Source organism: Hemiscyllium ocellatum, chromosome 18 (genome assembly GCF_020745735.1).
Source record: "Hemiscyllium ocellatum isolate sHemOce1 chromosome 18, sHemOce1.pat.X.cur, whole genome shotgun sequence".
Lineage (NCBI taxonomy): Eukaryota > Metazoa > Chordata > Chondrichthyes > Orectolobiformes > Hemiscylliidae > Hemiscyllium > Hemiscyllium ocellatum.
The window spans coordinates 27,681,898-27,704,221 of NC_083418.1; the positions used below are offsets into that span (position 1 = coordinate 27,681,898).

Consider the following 22,324-nt stretch of genomic DNA (forward strand, 5'->3'; position numbering starts at 1 on the left):
CAGTAGAACCTCCCAATCTTGCAAATTCTGTCCCATGTTTTACATTCTGCTGGATAGAATACAAAAAGATAGAATACAAATTTTCTGATTTGTTCTCTGTAGCTTCACTGACTCCAACTGAAATGAATAGGCCAAGATAGCCACCATCTTAAAACTAGCGAATTAAAAATCATTTACATTGTTTCTCGATGACATCAGCTATATATAGACAATCTTTGTAATCCATACTATAATTTGCAGCTTCACAGAACACTATACCACCTTAGTGCTAGTAGAGTCAAACATAGGGTTTGTAGACCAGATGGTTCAGTTACATGTTGAGTTACATGCTCTCAGCCATGGGCATTAGGGGCAATATCAGATTTAGATATCATCTTTTCCCCACTGTCAACAATCTGCCAACAGTTGCTGTTTATGTCCATGCTAAGAAATTTGGCAATTTAAACCAATGCATCATGGGATGCTTTTTTGATGAATGATTTCTGAAGGTTAATAACATCAACTACAAACCTCACTCACCTCTACATCAATTTTGTTTTCTTAATACAGTACGAACTGGAAATATTCAAAAATGACAATTTCAACATAATTAACTGAGAAAGGCACTTCCAAATGTTGTTGCGAATCACGATTTGGCAATTATAAATGAAGAATTTCTTTTGTAGCATGTGCAGCGTCAGTGCCACATTTGCTTCTTTTAACCAATGTTGTTACAGTTTCTGAGTGAGACTAACGATGGTTTGTAATGTACAGCATCATCACATAGCTGAATTGAGACTGCACAAACTCAGTTGGCAACATACTCTTATAACAGGGAGCAGAGACCAAATCCATTCTTTAGTATGGTCTGGATTAAAATCTGGAATTATTGGGAGCATCTTGATGGAACCCAATTGTGGAATGCAATAATTAAGTCAAAAAACCATTTGAAATGTCTTAAGAAAATGTGCTACAGCATTCCACAATGAACAGAGTCATGTAACTTACCAGCTTTTGGAAAAACCCAAACATCTTACTTCAGTCAAGGAAATACACTTTTCCTATATTCCAGGTGGGCTCCACTCAATAACAGCACAGGATCCTTAAAGGAGATGCTTCTTTGTAATGAGTTCTGTACCCAAATATCCCTTCAAATATAAAACCCAAAAAAATGTAAATTCAAACTACAGAAGAAAGGAGAAAGAGGGAGTCTAGAAGCAGCAAGACAGGCAATAGGACATGACATGAATCTGTTCCTTTTTTTTGTAAAATATATTTTTTATTTTTGGTGCATATTGTGCTCATCAATACGAAGGATGGCAGTGCTGAGATCTGAATATATTTTCACTTTTATACCCAGAATCAATATTATCTACTCCCAGAAAAACACATGGTATTGTTGAGAAAATATCTTAATTAATGTTTTGAAATTGGGTCTTTCTCCACTCTCAAAATAAAGGCTTTTGACATTTCTATTTTTCATACCAGTCATCTCAAACAGGCAATGCCCTGTGTTAGAATTATGCGATTATGTTTTTTGGATGGCCTCTTCTCATTAAAATAAATTGACTGGATTAATTGAATTGTTCTGGTGTCTTCCTAGAGACTAAACAGGGCCCAGATCTTTTTCTGGGAAGAAGGGGCAAGTTGCTTATACTTGGAGAAAATGGCCACAGAGTGTGTCCGAATAGTGGACAAAATTAGTCTTCAAAGTCCTTGAAAAGTGTGAAGGAAGTCAGGTTGTAAACATCTGTGCTCCAAACTGTCCATTTACTTCCAATCCATTTGGTGCAAAAAAGGTCAGGTCTCAAGGTTGGCTAGTCAACATTTCCACCAGGATGCAAGGCTCATCTGATTCACATTGTCATGGAGATGGGCTAAGAGCAAGAGTCTAAACTAACCCAGGAAACTCTCAGAAAAGGTTAGTTTGAGAGGATCTGGGAGATGCAGCAAGACAACGCATGATTTGTATAGCCTGTACAAGAGAACGAATCTCTGCGGTATTTAAAAGTCATTTTGGACAGGTCCTGGGAGAACTTAATATCTGCTTAAAAGGACAGGCTAAACTACATTTTTTGCAGCATGTTTTTGGTTGTGCTAATAAAAGTGAAGTACTATCACACATTAAATCTTATGTCATCCTTTCAATGTTAACTAGAATTTCAAAACTTCTTTTTTCAGAAGAATTCCAAAAATGAGGGTCAGAACTGAGACGCAGGCCTAAATCCCAGGTTTGAGAGGGAATTCTGGTGAAGACAGTGACATTGTGTGTTAACAAGAATCAAACAAGAGAATTCAGAGGTCTGAGAGTGAAGGCTGGGTACAAAAGTGAAGGGTAAATCAAAATGAAGGCCATGATCAAATCTGATGGTAAAGCTAGAAAGCTAAACAGCTCTGGAAAATACAAAGTCACCACGACACATTATAGCGAAACTTGTCTCACTTCATATTTACCAAGAGCAAATCAAATTTTAACCAGTGGTTGATGTGAGTTGGTGAGCAACAATTTTCTTTTAAATATTAACATACAAATGTACAAGAATATAAAGTTTACATTTGAGAGGAAGGTGAAATATATAGAACTCATTTCAAACACATTTGTGGATTTTATACAATAAGACATTGTGCAATTTGTTGGCAAGCATATAGAAAAGTAACTTATACATTATTGCATAAAAGACAAAACTCAGCATTATTGCACAAGTGATGGAGCACGTGCACTGTGTTCACCCATTAGGTACACAGCATGAAGGAAGCCCCTGCCCCATTCCTGCTCCCTTTTCCTAAATGTACAAATCTATTCTCTGCTTTCAAATTCAAGAGGATAATGGCTATAAACAGGGAAGCACCAATGTATGCACAGATGTGGGAATAAATACTTCCTACTCATTCTTGGGGCATTTCATTCTCATGGCATTTCATTCTCGCAGAGCACCTTTACTGAAATACTGTTAATTTACGCAGTTTCATTCCGATATTTGGCAAGTACATAAGCACAGTCATCCTTTCACCAAATTAAATAAAAGACTAGCAAGATCATTGTTAATATAACCCATTTGCTTTGGCCATCAACATATAACTCTGGAATTTGCTCCTTCATATTGACTCAAAGAAAGACTGAGATATTGAATGGTTCAGTTCATCTCTGTTGCCTCCAAGTGTGCCAAACAATCATCATCCATTCTACCTTTTACTGAACTACTTCCTAAATCTAACTTTACAGAGTCTGGCTGTTCCAACTCTTGTTCATCTTAATGTGTACATGTGTACATGATTTGTACTTGCTGTACAAATCTAAAGACCTCTTGAATGGTGGATGTCTCAATTCTGGTCATCACACTACCAGAAGGACATGGATGCTTTGGAAGAGGTGCAGAGAAGGTTTACCAGGATGCTGCCTGGTCTGGAGAGTTTTAGTGATGAGGAAAGGTTGGATAAACTCAGATTATTTTCACTGGAAAGATGGAGGGGCAACCTGATAGAGATCTACAAAAGTATGAGATGCATATATAGGTTGATAGTCGGAGGCTTTTTCTCAAGGTGAAAAGGTCAACTACAAGTGGGCACAAGTTGAAGAGGGGGAACATTAAGGGGAGAAGTGCGGTGAAAATTTTTCACACAGAGGGTAGTAGGTGCCTAGAATTCAGGCACATTAGCAACATTTAAGGTGTATCTTATAGCCAAATGATTGGGAAGCAAACAGAAGGATAGATATGGGCAATAAGTAGCGGGTCTAAATAAAGGATTAGGAATTAGTGTAAATTTGATGGGCCAAAGGGTCAGCTCCTGTGCTGTATTACATTGTATTGTATCTGACCCTAATCTCTTGCCACTAAAATCTGTCAGCATACCATTCACAGTACAGTAACATAATGAATATTCCAACTTTCTGTGAGATCACCAACCAAGGAACAGACAAAGGATGACAACTTGTTATAGGTGATGTTGGGAAAGTCCACAAGGCTTGAGTGGACAAGTGTAGACATTTCGGTCATGTAAATGTGCTGGTGTTGCCTTGGGGCAGCAATACTCAGTCTTCCAAAGCAAAAGGACAATACTTTCTTGAGACACCCAGCCAATTGCCAAGTTCACAGAAGTGTCACAATATTGCTTGGTCACTACATTTTCAGATCAGTTAGTCACTGTTCTATTTGCAACAGCAGATTCCTCAGTTCAGGAGCAAGTGCTTGCTTGGATCCTCATCAGAAATAGACCAGAGAATCTCCCATTCAGTTGAGGGGAATGTCAGTGACTGCAGACTAAGAGCTTTCAGGTTTTTAAAGTGCAGAGAGTAACAGCAAGCATCTAAACATTTGTTCTCCAGAATCCTTGCACTTATCTACCAAAATGATTTGCTGGCTATGCAATGAGTCTGGGGTTTAGCAATGATGTAACTGTGACTTATGCAACTTCACAAAGAATAATTTAGGAAACAATATCCTTAATCAGATTGATCATCAATCTTTTGACTGGATTCCATGAACATTTTCATCAAATAACTGCATCAATGAGGTTGTGGGTTTTTTTGGCAATAGTGAGGCCTACACCAATATTAAAGAAAATCACCTAGTGGAGGCAGGTAACCAATTTGGGCAAGAGGCCACCATACTCATATCACAGATATTTGTGCATTTTAAAAAAAATGTCTCTTGCTTATATTCCAATTCATTGATTTGATCAGTAGCATTGCTGTCCAAGTCTGGAGGCTTGGGCTTCAAGCCCCACTCTAGGACTTCAGAATATGGGCTTACAATAGTGGGGGAATACTGCACTGACAAGGAGCCACCCTGAGCATGAAATACTGAACCAAGTATGTAGTCACCTATGTTGGTGGAGATTAAGATCCCAGATTCACTTTTAAAGAGGAGCAATATACTTCGCTCTGGTGCCCTGATTTGCACCCTTTCCTTAGTCAACACCAAAAGCAGAATAACCAACTAATTCTCTTGTTAATGCTTTTACTATCTCACGCTTTCAATAATAACCACAGGAATTTGAGATGTTCTGAGGGAAGTGGAAAGAGTTGTAGTTGCCTTACAAGTGGAGCAATGTAAGAGTCCAGACTGTAGCCATTTGCTCTTCAATAGCACCACAAGGAAGGGCTTTTTATCAGCACCAGTATGAAAGGCTGTATTATAAAAGGATCTGCAAATTATATACTGTTGTAAACACACATACTTCTTTGGTACCATGGTACTTTAGATTCTGACTACTTTGTTTATATTGCTCATTCTGTGTTTCTTTCTTTTGGCAAAGAAAGTGGAAAGTGCTGATTGTTCAGAATAGCTGATATTTTGGTACAGGATACAGGAAAGACCTGAGAAGATTTATTTTTGGCAAGAGAGGGGCAGGAGAGAGATTTTAAAATTGGGGGTAGTTTTTTTTCTGTTTTAGAAATGGGGAGAGATCAAAACCAACTAGTTAGCAGGCAGAAAAATATAGTGCAATTCAAACTCTGAGTGCTCACACTGAGAAACATTTCTGTGCACAGATGTAGGTGCAGCTTTTTACCCTTTCTACATCCCCCTGATAAAAAAGGAAAGCCTTGACAATTAGCAGCAGCAGCAGCAGCAGCAGCATTAACTGCTCCAGTGATAGTATCACATCTTTCACAATCTATCCATGTTAGGATGAATCCTTCAACTGTTGCTGCTCTTATGCTATTGCAGTTTCAAACCCACATACCAGAGTCTAAACAATGACTCTGACGTTCAAGCTATTTTTAAACTATACTCGATTACGTATGGTGCCACTGCCTGGGTTCAACCCCTCATGTTAAAAAGTAACCCTCAATGGCTGTCTCTTCTTCTCTTTTTCTTTTTTTGTTGCTTCTCTTATAGTTAGCAGGGCTAATGATCAACTAAGGTGGATCACAAATCTAAGTGCAGCTTATTTTTGGGAGGCAAAGGGTTCTTGACGAGGGTGTAAGGGCATCTTAACCACCTCTTCTAAGTCCACGTCTGCAGAGCATTTCATCAATGAAAGACTGTGCATGCCAGGAAAGTTACGTTTTGTGTATTAGGTCGGAAGCTTTGGTGAAGATGAATTTTTGGTAAACGTGTTCTTGGTCCAAAAAATACTGCAGGAATTTTTTAAAAATGGCTTTAAGTCTTGTTCTGTTCTATTCCCTTATAAAACAATGCAAAAAGAAGAGTCAGTCAAGCAGACCTGCCTTGCTCTGAATCTGATCCATGAACATCCATTTCTTCAACTGTTCACAAACAATGAGCAAAGTAAAGCGCCCTTTTTATAATCTCATCAGCAAAGTCAGGCAAATGTAGAATGTCCTTGTGTGGGGAGTGGGACAGTTGTATTTATCATGGGCTCCCGAAATAACCATTCCTCACTGTCCTTCAGCAGCTTGTCGATACATGTACCAGTTATGAGCATCATTTATAGACTTCATTGAACATGCCTTTCAAAACTATCCAGGGCAGTAGTCCAGGTGCTATTGTAACAGCAATAGGCGTGGCTTGATTAGCATTCCCTCCAGGTAAAGGAGGTGAGGCAAGCATCTAGACATGGAGACCTGTGGAGTACATCCCACCACTCTGGAAAGCTTTGTGCAAGTGTTGACGTGAACGCCAATTACTTGGAGAGTTTGCTGATGACACGAATCAGTGCACCATTTTCATCTTTCAGTCTTTGATTGTCAGCCCTCAAATCTGTTAAAACCTGGAAAAATATTTTTTAAAAAGCTCATGTTTAGGGTATTGACCATTAACCAAGAACCATTTGTTTCAAAATAAATGTGCAACGGTGGGGGGGGAAAACCTCAAACCTTTAATTCTTCCTCAAGTTCTGAAATTCTTCTTTCTAAAGCCTTCCGCTCCTGTTAAAAGAAGTCTGAATCAATGCAGAGGCATGAATAGCATTAAGTCAATAAATAGTCTTGTAGAAATAAAGACTTTCCAGCCCATTGTGTCTGTGTGTGGTGCTAGCTCATCAAATGGAACTCTCTATTCTAATGTCATTTCTATGCCCATGCACCATAAATTTTATATATTAGTTATGACGAATGTTTATCCAATTCCCATTTAACTTGCCTGCCAGTTTCTGTCTTGACAGCCACTTGTGGTAAAATACTATCTATTTCTAATAACCCCCCCCCATGATGATTCCATATGTTATAATGCACCAACCAATGGAATTCAAATTCATCCTTTTGTAGTTTTTCAATATTGTCAAAGGCAAACAAGATCCACCTTAGCATGTCTGCTACTGAAAAAGCAGAAAAACATCACCACCTCCCTGAATCCTGGAGCAACTCCGTTCCCTTCCCCAAACACACACACTTTTACAACAAACACGACTTTGGTGAATTTTTGGTGTACCTTTTCTATGACTCCTTTCTAAGACAGATTGTCCAGAACTGTACATATTACATTTAAACATGGCCTTACTCAATTTCTTGCACAAATTCAGCATCAATTCCCTGCTTTGACATTTAGATTTTCTATGATTTTTACATAAATGTACGGGTATTACAATGGGCCTGAGTTCAAGTCTCATCTGCTCTAGAGGCATACAATAACATCATTGAATAGGTTAGTTAGAAAATATCCATAAATACTAAATCCTATTTCTTGTTTTTCAATTAATTTTTTTTGTTTTCCAACTTTTAAAGATCAACATGTCTAATTAACTGTTTCGTGCTCTTAGAACATAATTTAAGGTATATTTATTCACTCAAAATGTGCTGCTTTTTATTTCTCCATTGCGAACTATATTTGTCATGCACCTTCTTAAATGTCTGTATCTTCAACATTTCCTTAAAGTCTGCCATGTCCCCTAACTTCTAGTAATTTGCCCAAATGATTTATGCAGATGAGATTGAGGTACTCCACTCATAACATCCTGCTAATCTAAAAATAAAATTTACTTCTGCCCTTCAATTTCCTTTAACAAGATACATGCAAATAAATTTTGAGCTGGAATCAGTTATTTGGCCCCTCAATTAAACCCCTGGGTGACTGTCTGTGTGGAATGTGCATGACCTCTCCATGTCTGTGCAGGAGTCTTCCAGTTTCATCCCACAATCCAAATGATTTACAGCTTAAATGGACTGGCCATGCTAAATTGCCCATGGTGCTCAGGAATATGTAGGATAGGTAGATTAGCCATGGTTACAGGATAGGGTGGGCCTTTTTAGAATGCTCTTTGGAGGGTTGAAGAAGACATGATTGGCCGAGTGGCTTCTATCTGCACAGTGAGGATTCTCTGATTCTATTCTAGGATTCTAGATCAGCTTCTGATGTGGATTGGAAGTGGATTCAGAGACAATTCAGCTAACAGTTCTAACAAAGTTATCAGTCTGAATGTTAATTCTGTTGGTCTTGACAGAGACTGTCTGATCTGATGAGTATTTCAAGCATTTTCTGTTTTAGATTTTCTTATTTTGAATAATCTAGTATTTTGTTTTTGTTTCTTCATGTACATGTGCAGCATCATCTCTTAGTTTATAACATTCTCAGGATCACTAATTGCCATCAGCCAGCATCCCATACCCATTCTTGTAATTACAGGTATTCCGTATCTGTTCCCAGTATTACTTTGGGGATCCTCTACTCACTTTCTTTTCCATTTCCAAGTGGACAGTTCTGTCTGCGAACCTTTCTTGCATCTATAAACCCAACAAATAAATAGACAGATTAAAAAAAGTCAGAGTGTAAGTGTGAGAACAGGGTCATCTCTACTTAACACAGACTGAGCAATAATGAGGACATAGTGTGTTTATTTAATATTATTTTTAGATTTAGTGTTCTGGATAGTAAAACTTTTGGCAAGGGAGAACATCAATGGCAGAAGCCATTAACAGCTCAGTTTGCCATTGCTGTTTTCTGCCGCTATCTTCTAGCATCATGCCATTTGCTTCTCTTCATGGGTGGCATCTACTTATAAGCAAAGAACCCATGTGAATAAGATACTGTTTGCCTTCAAAATATTTTTGAAGGAGGATAAAGATTTACACAAAGTCTTGGAGAAAAAGCGCCTTCTATTTAGTGCCTTTTATAACCTCAGGCCATCCCAAGTCAATTAAGAAGCTCTGAAATATAGTAACCCCTGTATTGCGGGCAATACAGCAACCACTTTGCAAACACAAAGCTGTAACAAAGCAACAGGTTGGTGACCAGACAGTCTTGTTTCATTGATTTGGATGAATAACAAATATTGTCTAAGCCAACAAGGAGAATTTGTCAATTCTTGTGCAAAAGTACCAAGGCAACTTGCATGTCTGCCTGGAGCTGATAGGCAGGGCTTGTTTAATGAACCATTCAAACGATAGCACTGCCAAAAGTGCAACCTCGATTGTGTTCAAGTCTCTGGAATGGGACCTGAACCAATAACCTTTTGGCTCAGAGATAAGAATGCAAACAAATAAATTATGGCTGATACCTAAAGGACTTCTGTTTCTTTCCTCTAAAGTAGTAGATTCTCAAAAATGCAAGGATTCCACCCATATGAACTCTTTTCAACAGTACCATAGTTTGTGAAAACAAAAATATTTCATTCGTTAACTTGGCAGCACCATAGGCCATCACAACTGTGTCATGTAGGTGGATGTTAAGAGGCCTGGAAGTTGGCACTGCAGGCCAGCCTTATTTCCAAGATAACTAAAAAAAAAAGGAAATGTTGGAAACAGTCAGCCAGTTAGGCAGCATCCACAAAGAAAACAAAAAGAGTCAACATTTCAGTCATTGATTTGACTTAGGTTTATCACAACTTGGACAAATTGTCAAAAACCTGTATTGGTTTCTCTATCCATATCATGCTGCCTATGCTGAGTACTTCCAGCATTTTGCTTTATTTAATATTTCTAGCATCTACAATATTTTGTTATCCCTTCAATGGCTTAGTTCTGGCTAGTCTGACAGATAGACCCAGAGCAACTGGCCCTGAATAACTAGATGAATAGATTGAGGGCAACCAAGGACACTGGTGCCATCAGTCAAGGATCACAAAATGTGTCATGTCAGAACAGCACCTAAGGAGAAAATATAATAGACGTGCAGCACTGCATGGTACTGAATAAAACACACTGCTGGATTGTTCAAATCAATTAATCAAATATCTTCTAGGAGTCTGAGAAGGGCTGCAATTCTGTACAACCCCACAAAGTTTCTACAATGGTAATTTCCTGCACGGTAAGTCAAAAGAGGTCAGAAGCATAAGGTGGAGCCTGTAAATGCACCAATTTCAATCGACAAATGGTAGATTTTATTTAAAATTTGCAAGTTTCCTACCTGCCCCTTTGAACTTTCATAAGTGGCTCTACAATTACTGTGATGCCTTACTGTATCCACCATCACAGCACATCCAGTCATCAGCTTAAATGAAAATCCAACACCAGGTTCATTGATCAGCAAATGAGTTTAAGAAGAAACAAAAAAGAGAAAATGCTGGAAAATCTCAAAGGGTCAGTTAGACTCAAAACATCAGCTTTTTTCTTTCCTTACAAATGCTGCAAGACTTGCTGAGATTTTCCAGCATTTTCTCTTTTTTTGGTTTCAGATTCCAGCATCTGCAGTATGCTGTTTTAAGAAGAAACAAGATGGGATTAGACGAGCCAGCCCTTGAGAATGCTCTGCCAACTAATAGGATTCACAACTTTAACCTCAACTCTACAATCAATCCCACGTTCCTTATTTTCCATAAATACACTGACCTCACCTGTGAGGTATATTCAATGATTGAATATCCTCTACACTTTGAGATACAGAATTCCAAAGATTCTCATAATCCTATGAGGAATTAAATTCTCCCTAACCTCAGTCTTGAACCCTGAATGTGGGGCTCCAATTTCTGAACTCTCCAGCAAGGAAACCAGTTTTTCTGTATCTACCCTGTCTAAGATGCACAGAATCTTAGAGGTTTCAATGAGGTCACTTCTCATTTCTCTCAACTTTAAAAGGTATGAGCCTCTTTTACTCTTGTATGGGTCTAGAATTGTATTTTATTCCAGTGTATTCTCTTAGTTACAATATTTCTCAACAATATCTTACTTCTCCTTCAAACGGTTGGACTTTATATACCCTCACAGTATGTGCTTTTGGCATGGGAGACATGTGATACAGGACAGGTGCCCAGCCCACCAGCTTCCTAACCACTTTTGAGCTCAGTCTCATAACAGAAGATGGTGGGCTCCAAAATCAGTACCTGCCCACTACAGGTAAACAAACAATTATTTATATATTAATCTCTATCTCACGCTCATCCATGATACAGTCGGCATGGACAGGTGGCTGGAAGTGGGGTTTCCTCTTGTTTTTACACAGTATTTAAAATCAAAGGATGGAGATACCATCCTCTAGGTGAGGGGCTGTGTGCCCTTTGTATAGTGGGGGCACAGTGACCCACACTGATGGAAATAAACCCCTTCTTTCCTTCCAACATGCAATTTAAAACCCAAAATCCCACCTCCCTCGTTCTTATATGCCAAACACCCCCCAGCGCAAACCACCCCCTAACCGACATCAGTGTAGCATCCATTGGGCCTCCATTGTTGGCCTGCCTGCCTACATCCCTGCAGTGCCCATTATGGGCATTGCTGGGCTTTCAAGAGCTGCCGGCCAATCTGATTGACCGGCAGCTCCATACAATGGGCCTTTCTCCAGCAAGGGGCAGATGTCCAACTCTGCTTCAATTGAGCATGCCTACAGCACTTTTATGGCCATGGAGAAGGCTTTTTGTTGGCCTGTCAACTTGCCAACCATTCTTCCCAGGATGGGGGTGAGTGAGCTGTCTGCTTCTGTTATTTTTTGCCCAAGGTTTTGGGGTGACAACCTGCTGCCTTTTCTTAAAGATTTCTGGATTTGTTTCCTCCTTCAGAAGGATTGAAAGTGCATGTTTTTTTGGAAACTGCGACCTCCCCTGAGTAGGATGGTTATGGGGTAAGGATGAAGTATGTCTTTTAAGAACCTGCTCTGTACTTGCCACGTCCCTGCAGATGCTTTAAATCAAATTGCTGTCAAATCCACCCTCCGTATGAGAATCAAAGAAATTGGAGCCCAACGTCTCCAAGACAGCATCTGTATCAATTGTGGCAGTACCTAAAGACTTCTTTAACCCTAGAAATTCCATATGTTCCAAAGTAGAAAGTAATTCTGTGATCACTGCACATAAAAAGGAAGTACATTCCCTCACTTTAGTATGATTCTGGGCTCAGAAAAGGAAGCTGTTTAAGTGCACAAATTAATCGGCGAGGTTGGACATGTTTCAAGCACACGCAAGTTATCAAAACTGTGTGTTGACAGTTAATAAAAAATTGGAAATACTGGTGCAAAATGACCCCCACCAATTCTGAAGATGTACATTGAAAACACAGCATTCATTAATCTCGTCCTGATTTGATTGACGATGCATTAATCACACTGACCCTTAACAATTAATTCTATCCACGAGTACATTTTAAGGGGATTGTTTCATACCTGCGTGGCCTTCTCTAGCTCCAGCTTTGTCTGTGCGATCTGCATCTGCACCTCCTGCAGTTGGTCCCGAAGTTGGACATTCTTTCTTTGAAGCTCTTCATACAGCTGTTACATAGAAAAAAACAGAGACGAGGTTTTCCAAACAACATTTTTGATCAGCAACACAGTACAACATTACATCAGGGATGCTACTTAAGCAGAATCAGATTTAGTCAAAGCTCCAGATTTACCTTTCTGTAGCCTCTTTTATCGATCTCAATCTCCCCTTGACCTATTTGAGTAGGTTGCAAGCTAGTATCCGAGTATGAAGACCCCTCTTTGTTTGCAAGATGCCCTTGGCTGCTTCCTGAGGTATATCCCCTATAAATGAAGGCAGGAGAGACAGAAATAAAGTAACAACTTCTTAAATATGCTTTCTCAACCCACATTTATATGTGTTGAGACGACTGACAGTGGATCTGGTCACCAGATTATAAAAACTGCAACAGAATCAAAGAACATTTAAGTCGCAGTCAGTCAATCGTACTTCCACTTGTTCTTCAAACAGGTATCATTACTAAGTGCCAATCTCCTGCTTTTTCTTCATTGTAGAGCTCCAAACTTTGACAACAGCAGGAATCAAAAGTTCCAATGCCAGGTGCAAACTTCAAAACTATTTATATATTTCCTACTAAAACGGGCCGTCTAAAATTGTACCATTTATTTTATTGCCATTTACATATCACCTCGGAATGTTGTAATCTGTCAATACGTGTGATATGTGCTAGAATGAACTAACTCCTAAACCTATGATCTCATTATTGACATGGCTGCTCTATTTGTTAGTTTTGTATAATGAGGGGAACTATCTGGTTCAGATCATGCTGCAGTTCCTCTATTATAAAGACTAGTCACAACAAGATAACCAAGCTCGTTGAACTTCTCATCAGGATTCAAACAACCAATGTATAAATCCCAACCATTTCAGAAACCATCAGAACTCTCACAAATCTTCAACCAAGATTTCTGTAGGCCTTCAACTCTTTGATTAATGGTCACCAAAATGGAGGTCTTCAAAGATTTGCCATCATAGACACTGAAAATATCTCCCCCCCCCCCCCTCAAGAGCTCATAGTTAAATGTACTACCCAATGTGATATTGAAATACACAAGCAGAGCAACCTATTTCAGGATAATGGACTATGTGAAAGACCACTCAGTCTACATTAGCTCATCAATGCTGAAGACCCCAAAGGCTCGCTGCTATTCAGTCCAGGTTCTCTGATGAGCCTGAGGAATCTCATCTAGCACGGCAATTGGGATTCTATAGTTAACCTGGGCTAACCTTCACTTGGAGGTGGAAACATGAGCCAGTGATCTCAACTTGATAGAATATCTGTCAGTGTTAAGTGAGGATAGAATATATCTTGGCTAAAGCAGGGTGAGGAATGAAGGAGATGGAATCCTTACCTGGTTAGATAATCAATCTGCAAAAGAAAAAGAGAATATAAACTGAGAATAAGAAAAGAAATAAAGTGTGAACAATAATTTAAGAGCAAGAAACAATCCCTCTTGAAACCCCCATTTGAATTGATACAATTTATTAAGTATCTCTCACTGTTACTGGGGTGCTATAGTTTCCAGTTCTTTAACAATTTCTTTCCTACAAATCCTCAGGAGGCCTTTGCCTAAGACTGGTTGCTGAAAATGTTACGTATTCCGAATGCACCACTGCCAATCTACATCCTGATCTGCCTGAACTGCCAAATATATGCTCATTCAGGTTGGACTCACCTTCAAACTACATTATTGCAACACTCTGTCAAAAATCCACCCTCCATATACTTCAAATGATTCAAATAAAATGCCTCTATCCTATCGTACACACTGCTATTAACTCCCATCCTAACAATTTAGCAACAATACAAAAGTAAAACACTGTGCATCTGAAATCTGAAAAACAGAAAATGATGGAAATGCATCTAGTCAGGCAGCATCTGTGGATGTTTCAAAAACCAGAGTTAACAATAATACCAAGGTGACACTCAATGCCCTTGGTAATGAGGTGGTGAGTGGATCAAGTATCAGTGGAGGAGTATTTAGAGTCAACGATCATTGTATCATCAGGTTCAGGATGGTGTTGGGGAATGACACACAATAATCCAGAGTAAGAGAAATCAATTTTGAGAGAGCTTTTGAAGTTATGCACTGTCCTTCAAAGTTTAGCATCATCTGCAAACTGAAATGTTGTCACCACAAGAATTATGCAGTGATTAACCCTGCCAATATTGTATGGACAGATGAATCTAATGCAGTAGAATGGTGAGGTTGAGGTCAATGAGTTTCTTCCCACTGATTGCTTCCTCCACCACTGCATTACACAAGCAGTAATGGCTTTCATAACTCTGCCAGCTCAGTCAGTAGCAGTGTTGCAAGGCCAGTCTTGGTGATGGGAATTGAAGTCTGTACCCTTGCTACAATCAGGGTTTCTTCCAAGTGATGTTCAGCACAGAGGACTACCTCAGCTGAAAGTTATAGGAGGTGATCAGTAGATTCCCTTGTCCACATTTGAGCTGATGCCATGAGATTTAATGGAATCCAGAATCGATATTGAAAATTCCGGAGGCCATTCCCTGCTCACCAACATTCTCTCAAAATTATGAAGCCAATAGGAAGATCCACACATACTGATCAACACACATACAGCTTTTGCTTGCTGGAACTATTGTTGAGCCCAAACGTCGGAGGTCTGCACAGCAACAGAAGACATGATTGGGAAAGTTCCTCCTGACTAGTCATCACTGTGCTGCTATCTCCGATGAGTCTGTCCTGTTGGTGAGACAGAACACAGCAAGGGTTGGTGACGTTTGGGATGTTGTGTGTAAAGTATGACTCGGTAAATATGATTATGTCAGACTGTTGCTTGAATAGTCTGGGGGACAGCACTCCCAATTTTAGCACACGTCTCCAGATGTTAGTGATAAGAACTTTGCCAGGTTGACTGGGCTTGTTTCAAAGTAATGTCTCGTATTTCAGTTGGAAAAGCAATCTGGTTTTATTCTTATGGTTCTTTAGTGGTTTGAAAAATGGAATAGCTTGCTCAGCCTGGTCAGAGGGCAGTTATTGCATAGCTGATTTAAAATCACATGTCTAATTACACCAGATAACAGACTAGACGAAATTTTATCACAATTGGATATTTCACAGACACCGTTACAGATACTAATATGAAAACAGATTTGTTTTCAACTAACTGAATTTAAAATTTCTTATGGAGACCTATACTAAGATTTGAACTCATGTCCGTGTATCATTTGTCTGTAGATTGGTCAGTCCCGTAATAATCACTGTGGTGGACAGGCTGAGCAGGGAGCCTATCAGCCATGAAATAAGACAGCATAAGATAGCGCGCGATCTTTAACACACCTCCCTATAGAGCACTAATATATCAAAGAATGGTCCAACACACAGCAGTAGCAGCTACTTTAAGTTAGTCTTGTATTGCAGTGTTAGCAGCCTGAATGGGTGCCTGATCCATACCTGCCTCTTTTCAGATTCCACCACATCGTCACCAGAGTTATCCTGGTCATTGTCATCCTAGAGAGACAGAGCATTTATATAAACATATCATCAGATCCTTGGAAACAGCATCAAGTGATTGGCCAAGTCCACTTTCAAATTCAAAACTCCTTATGTGAACAGCACTAGTGTTCCAGTACAGATATGGTGAGACATTTCAAATTTCTTCCACTCACTGAGCTCAATAGCCCAGGCAATTTTTACTCCCTTCAGTATCTCAGCAAAGTGAGGAATGATTGCCCACACAGTGGCGAAAGAATTCCAATGCTGACTCTGTTAAAATAATTTTCAAACAGGACTGAGTGTACCCTATCATTCTGCACAAAGTCACAGTAATGAGGAGTTAACACAGTACTGTTGGAATCTATGTGCGTTGGCACAGAAATCAATCATCTCCATTTTCAGAGAAGTTAACAGTATTATGAATTTTAAAGATTACATTTATCCACAGTTCAGAAACATACCATGCAGCACAGGTATCTATGCCAGCTTTCCTGCTCCACAAGAGTCAACCTTCGGAATATGTTATCTAATTCTAATACTAACCCATTCAATTATTTTGCATCTCCGTAAGTACGTTGATGCTATTTGCCTCAGTGGCTCCACATTACAGCAAGTTCCTTATTCTTAAAGCTGCAGATAGAGATGTTTCTCCTGAATTCCCTATTGGCTGCTATGTTTATGGCCTATAATCTTGATCTCTCCCACAATCTCGAACACATTCTCCACATTTGACCTATACAACCCTTAAGTTCTGACAAAGGCCTCTCCCCTGGGTCTTCTCTTTTCCCAAGCTGCATAGTCTTTCCTGATAATTATAATTTCATACTTACGAATTTGTGAACTTGCTCTATTGCCCACATATCCTTTAAGGATAGAATGGGTGTTTAATTAGTAAAATTTAACCTGTTTGAAATAAATCATTTCTCCTCTCACATGACATTTTCCAAAATTTATTCATGAATAAAGCTTTCAAACTTTGCAATCCACACTTCCTTCAAATAATTTTGAAAAATAGCTAAATACCTAAAACAAAACTGTGAGTGAATGAGGCTACAATGGTCACATAGTGGTTCTTATATTTGCAGTAAAATTAAAGAGCAGAACCTTGTACTGATGAACCTTGTGCACTTTAGAGCAGTCAAAAGGAATCTGTATGAACAAATTAGCGTTGACAAAATATTTGAACAAAGGCCTTGGAGTTAGAAGCAATTTAGAGACAAGGAGGAGATGGACTCTAATAAGGAATGGGGAAAAACAGTACCAGACCAAATGATCCTTGACTGGGTGAAGAAAACATTAATGATATTTATATCTGACCTCAAATGGGCATCTGTTTCTTGTGTTTGTATGGTGCAAAATTGGAATTTGAATAATGAGATGCCCATGTGGTAAACAAATGGTATGAATATATTGCATCTCCTGGATTCCTCTGAATTGTTCGAGCTACCCCTTCTCCCAGTGTAGGTTTGAATAAACAATTGAAAACCTGTACTCAAGACAGATTACTTGAAATAAGCACAACAAAGAAACAAAAGAGAATAATTTAATCCATTCAGCTCACGAAGTACTATTGACACACCCACGTAATTCTAAGCACTCTATCAGACCATCAGATCTGTCTCCAACTAAATAAGTTCTCAGCAAAAGTACTGAAGTGCAAGACCAGAACATCTGAAGGGGCTTGGACTTTTAGGTAAAGACAGAGAGAAAAAAGAATTGTATTTACAAAGAACCTAAGCAAGCCTTATGACATTTCAAGCAAAATATTTTTAACGTGGCCTGCTGTTAGGTTGGTGAACGCGGCAGTGATTCTAAATTGTACAAAAAGGAACCAAATCAATTACTAGAACAGCTGGTTCTGATAGGAGAGCGCGGCTACCCAGAGCATAGGCAATAGTGCAACTGAACCCTAATGTCCATATGAACATACAGGCAGAGTCTCACTTTAATATCACATCCCAAACATGATAATCAAAACTCCTTTGTGTTGCACCAAAATGGCTCTCAACCTCAACTTTCTTACTTAGAGATGACGGTGCACTGATATTGGCGTTTTGACCAAATAGGTATTAAAATGAAGAAAGGAGGGATAGAGAAAAGAGAGAACTATAGACCAGTTAGTCTGACCTCAGTGGTGGGAAAAATGCTGGAGTCAATTATAAAGAACGAAATTAAAACACACCTGGATAGCAGTAACAGGATAGGTCAGAGTCAGCATGGATTTATGAAGGGGAAATCATGCTCGACTAATCTTCTGGAATTTTTTGAGGATGCAACTCTGAAGGTGGACAAGGGAGATCCAATGGATGTAGTATACCTGGACTTTCAGAAAGCCTTTGATAAAGTCCCACATAGGAGATTAGTGAGCAAAATTAGGGCACATGGTATTAGGGGCAAAATACTGACATGGATTGAAAATTGGTTGGCTGACAGGAAACAAAGAGTAGTGATGAACGGCTCCCTTTCGGAACGACAGGCGGTGACCAGTAGTGTGCCGCAGGGATCAGTGCTGGGACCGCAGCTTTTTACAATGTACATTAATGATATAGATGAAGGTATTAAAAGTAATATTAGCAAATTTGCTGATGACACAAAGCTGCGTGGCAGGGTGAAATGTGAGGAGGATGTCAGGAGAATACAGGGTGACCTAGACAGGCTAGTTGAGTGGATGGATGCATGGCAGATGCAGCTTAAAGTGGATAAATGCGTGGTTATCCACTTTGGTGGCAAGAACAGGAAGGCAGATTACTACCTAAATGGTGTCAAGTTAGGTAAATGGGCAGTACAACAAGAGCTAGGTGTTCTTATACATAAGTCAATGAAATCAAGCACGCAGGTACAGGAGGCAGTGAAGAAAGCTAATAGCATGCTGGCCGTCATAACAAGAGGAATTGAGTACAGAAGCAAAGTAGTCCTTCTGCAGCTGTACAGGCCCCTGGTGAGACCGCACCTGGAATATTGTGCACAGTTTAGTCTCCAAATTTGAGGAAAGACATTCTAGCTATTGAGGGAGTGCAGCATATGTTCACGAGGTCACTTCCCAGAATGACGGGACTATCTTACGCTGAAAGTTTTGAGCGACTGGGCTTATATACACTTGAGCTTAGAAGGCTGAGAGGGGATCTGATTGAGAGGTACAAGATTATTCAAGGATTGGACATTCTGGAGACAGGAAGCATGTTTCTGCTGATGGGTGAGTCCCGAACAAGAGGACACAGTTTAACAATAAGGGGTAGGCCATTTAGAACAGAGTTGAGGAGAAACTACTTCACCCAGAGAGTGGTGAGTGTATGGAATGCTCTACCCCAGAAGGCTGTGGAGGCCAAGTCTCTGGATACTTTCAAGAAAGAGTTGGACAGAGCTCTTACGGACAGTGGAATCAAGGGTTATGGGGATAAGGCAAGAACAGGATACTGATTGAGGATGATCAGCCATGAACATAATGAATGGTGGTGCTGGCTCGAAGGGCAGAATGGCCTACTCCTGCACCTATTGTCTGTCTGGCTAAATGTTACTGCAAAACTTGTAATTTTAACGTTCAAAAACTTCTTTTGCATCTTAGAAATTTCAATATTGATCGAATAATGTTTGAATGATTTAATTAAGTTCATCTTTAGATTCTTTTTGCCGTAGTTATATTCTCTTGAGTGGTCATTCAGAAATGGCGGTTTTCCCCTCAGTACTCAGCAGACTTTCCAGCTGCTTACTTTGACTTTTGTTTGAGTCTGGGTTAGAGATGTACAGCAAGGAAACGGACTCTTCAATCCAACTCGACTATGCTGACCAGATATCCCAATCCAATCTAGTCCCACCTGCCAGCACCCAGCCCATATTCCTCCAAACCTTTCCTATTCATATGCCAATCCAGATGCCTTTTAAATATTGCAATTGTACTAGCCTTTGCCACTTTCTCTGGCAGCCCATTCCACACACGCAACACCCTCTGCATGAAAACGTTGCCCCTTAGGTCTCTCTTTGATCTTCCCCTCTCACCCTAAACCTATGCTCTCTAGTTCAGAACACCCCCCCACCCCAGGGAAAAGACCTTGTCTACTTAACCTAACTATGCCCCTCACGGTTTTATAAACCTCTATAAGGTCACCTCTCAGCCTCTGATGCTCCAGGGAAAACAGCCCTAGCCTATTCAACCAGTCTTGATAGCTCAAATCCTCCAGCCCTGGCAACATCCTTGCAAATCTTTTCTGAACCCTTTCAGGTTTCACAACATCCTTCCACTGGGAAAGAGACCAGAATTGCACGCAATATTCCAATAGTGGCCTAACCATTGCCCTGTACAGCCATAACATGACCTCCCAACTCCTGTACTCAATACTCTGACCAATAAAGGAAAGCATACCAAACACCACCTTCACTATCTTATGTACCTACGACTCCACTTTCAAGCAGCAATGCATCTGCACTCCAAGGTGTTTTTTGTTTAGCAACATTCCTTAGGACCTTACCATTAATTGCATAAGTCCTGCTAAGATTTGCTTTCCCAAAATGCAGCACCTCGCATTTATCTAAATTAAACTCCACCTGGCACTCCTCAGCCCATTGGCTCATCTGATCAAAATCCCATTGTACTCAGAGGTAACCTTCTTCGCTGTCTACTACACCTCCAATTGTGGTGTCATCTGCAAAATTACTAACCATACCTCTTATGTTCGCATCCAAATCATTTATATAAATGACAAAAAGCAGTGGACCCAGCACTGATCTTTGTGGCACTTCACTGGTCACAGGCCTCCTCTCTGAAAATCAACCCTCTACCACCACCCTCTGTCTTCTACCTTTGAGCCAGTTCTGTATCCAAATGGCGAGTTCTCCCTGTAGTCTGTGAGATCTAACCTTGCTAACCAGACTACCATGAGTAACCTTGAGAACACCTTACTGAAGTCCATATAGATCACATCCACCGCTCTGCCCTCATCAATCCTCTTTGTTACTTCTTCAAAAAACTCAATTAACTTTGTGAGACATGATTTCCCACGCACAAAACCATGTTGACTATCCCTAATCAGTCCTTGCCTTTCCAAATACATGTACATCCTTTCCCTCAGGATTCCCTCCAACAACTTGCCCACTACTGACATCAGCTGACTGGACTCTAGTACCCTGGCTTGTCCTTACTACCTTTATTAAATAGTGGCATCACATTAGCCAATGTCCAGTCTTCTCGCACCTCTAGCATGATTTTGAAGGCATTGGCCATTCTTTGGTCTTTCCCTTTTCGCTGTGCATTCTTTCTACTGAATTGGACAAAATAGTTATTCAGATACCTCAACTGGCAGACTCTTTTACTTACTGTTTTTCCGTTGATATTAATCCTGTTACTCTTTGTGCACTCCGGTGGCACCAGGGTTTAAATGGAAATATTTATAAGATTGCTTATCAAAACACATGTCTGAAATAAAAAGAGCACTGAAAATCTCATCAGGTGTGGAGAGAAAAACAAAGAAATGTTTCAAGCCCATTGAGATCTTCTTCAGAAATGAAGAGAGGTAGAAATCTGATTGGTTTTATGTTTTTGAAAAGAGGTGAAGAGGGTTACGTAGAATAAATAGGAAGATCAGAGTTAGAGGGCAGGTGAGTTTAAATATCATAGTTATAATGGATTTAGTAAAGAAACAAAACATTGATCCGCAGTTAAATGTTAATAGTCAAATAAAGGGCAGCTGTGAAAGCATAAATATAAGAACGTTACACATTTGCACTTGGCAAGTAAAATCAAATCAAATCAAATGGAGGACAGAGTACACAAGTCTGAAGTTGTTGAATTCAATGTTAAGTTCAGAAATTTAATAAGTGCCAATCTGGAAGATGAGGTGTTGTTCCTCATGTTTGCATTAGCTTTCACTGGAGCACAGTAGCAAACTGAGAAAAGAAACGTGACATGAGAGCAAGATGGAATTAAAATGGCAAGCAACCTGAAAACTGGGGAAGCACTTGTGTACTGAATGAAGATGTCGTGCATAGCAGCAGACACCAAATCTGCATTTGATCTCCCTAGCACAAAGCAGAATGATTATGAGCAGGAAGTATAATAAAAGGTAAAATTGCCACCATCTTACCAGACCATAGTACTGTTCTCTTGTTAGAGAGAGAGATGACCATGTCTCAGGTGAGGGGAGAGGTTGAGAAGAAGAATCCTTCAAGGAGCCTTAACTAGTGCAGGAATTGAACCCAAGTTGTTGGCATCACCCTGCATTGCAAACTAATCATCCAGCCAACTGAGCTAACTGACCACTGAGAGAATACAATAGGCAAATTGCAAGTAAGTGTTGACACCTTGAGATTTAAGGAGATAGGAAGTAAAAGGCATATTTGATTTCAGCGCGAAGAATTGCAGTGGC

The 22,324-nt window shown here is 39.8% G+C and overlaps 1 protein-coding gene across 5 annotated transcripts in view; it reads right to left on the bottom strand.

Moving 5' to 3' along the window:
* Positions 1 to 1,273: 1,273 nt before the first annotated feature.
* The window catches only part of zmp:0000001167 (protein phosphatase 1 regulatory subunit 12A), a 154,528-nt gene continuing 133,477 nt past the window's right edge, over positions 1,274 to 22,324 (bottom strand). For all 5 annotated transcript variants that reach the window (XM_060838777.1, XM_060838778.1, XM_060838780.1 and 2 more), the window contains 7 exons: positions 15,927 to 15,983; positions 13,857 to 13,873; positions 12,638 to 12,767; positions 12,408 to 12,512; positions 8,552 to 8,602; positions 6,761 to 6,811; positions 1,274 to 6,654 (listed from right to left, as the gene is read on the bottom strand). In XM_060838777.1, coding sequence (XP_060694760.1) covers positions 6,568 to 6,654; positions 6,761 to 6,811; positions 8,552 to 8,602; positions 12,408 to 12,512; positions 12,638 to 12,767; positions 13,857 to 13,873; positions 15,927 to 15,983 — 498 coding nt within the window. In that variant the 3' untranslated portion in view covers positions 1,274 to 6,567. The remainder of the gene's footprint in view (positions 6,655 to 6,760; positions 6,812 to 8,551; positions 8,603 to 12,407; positions 12,513 to 12,637; positions 12,768 to 13,856; positions 13,874 to 15,926; positions 15,984 to 22,324) is intronic.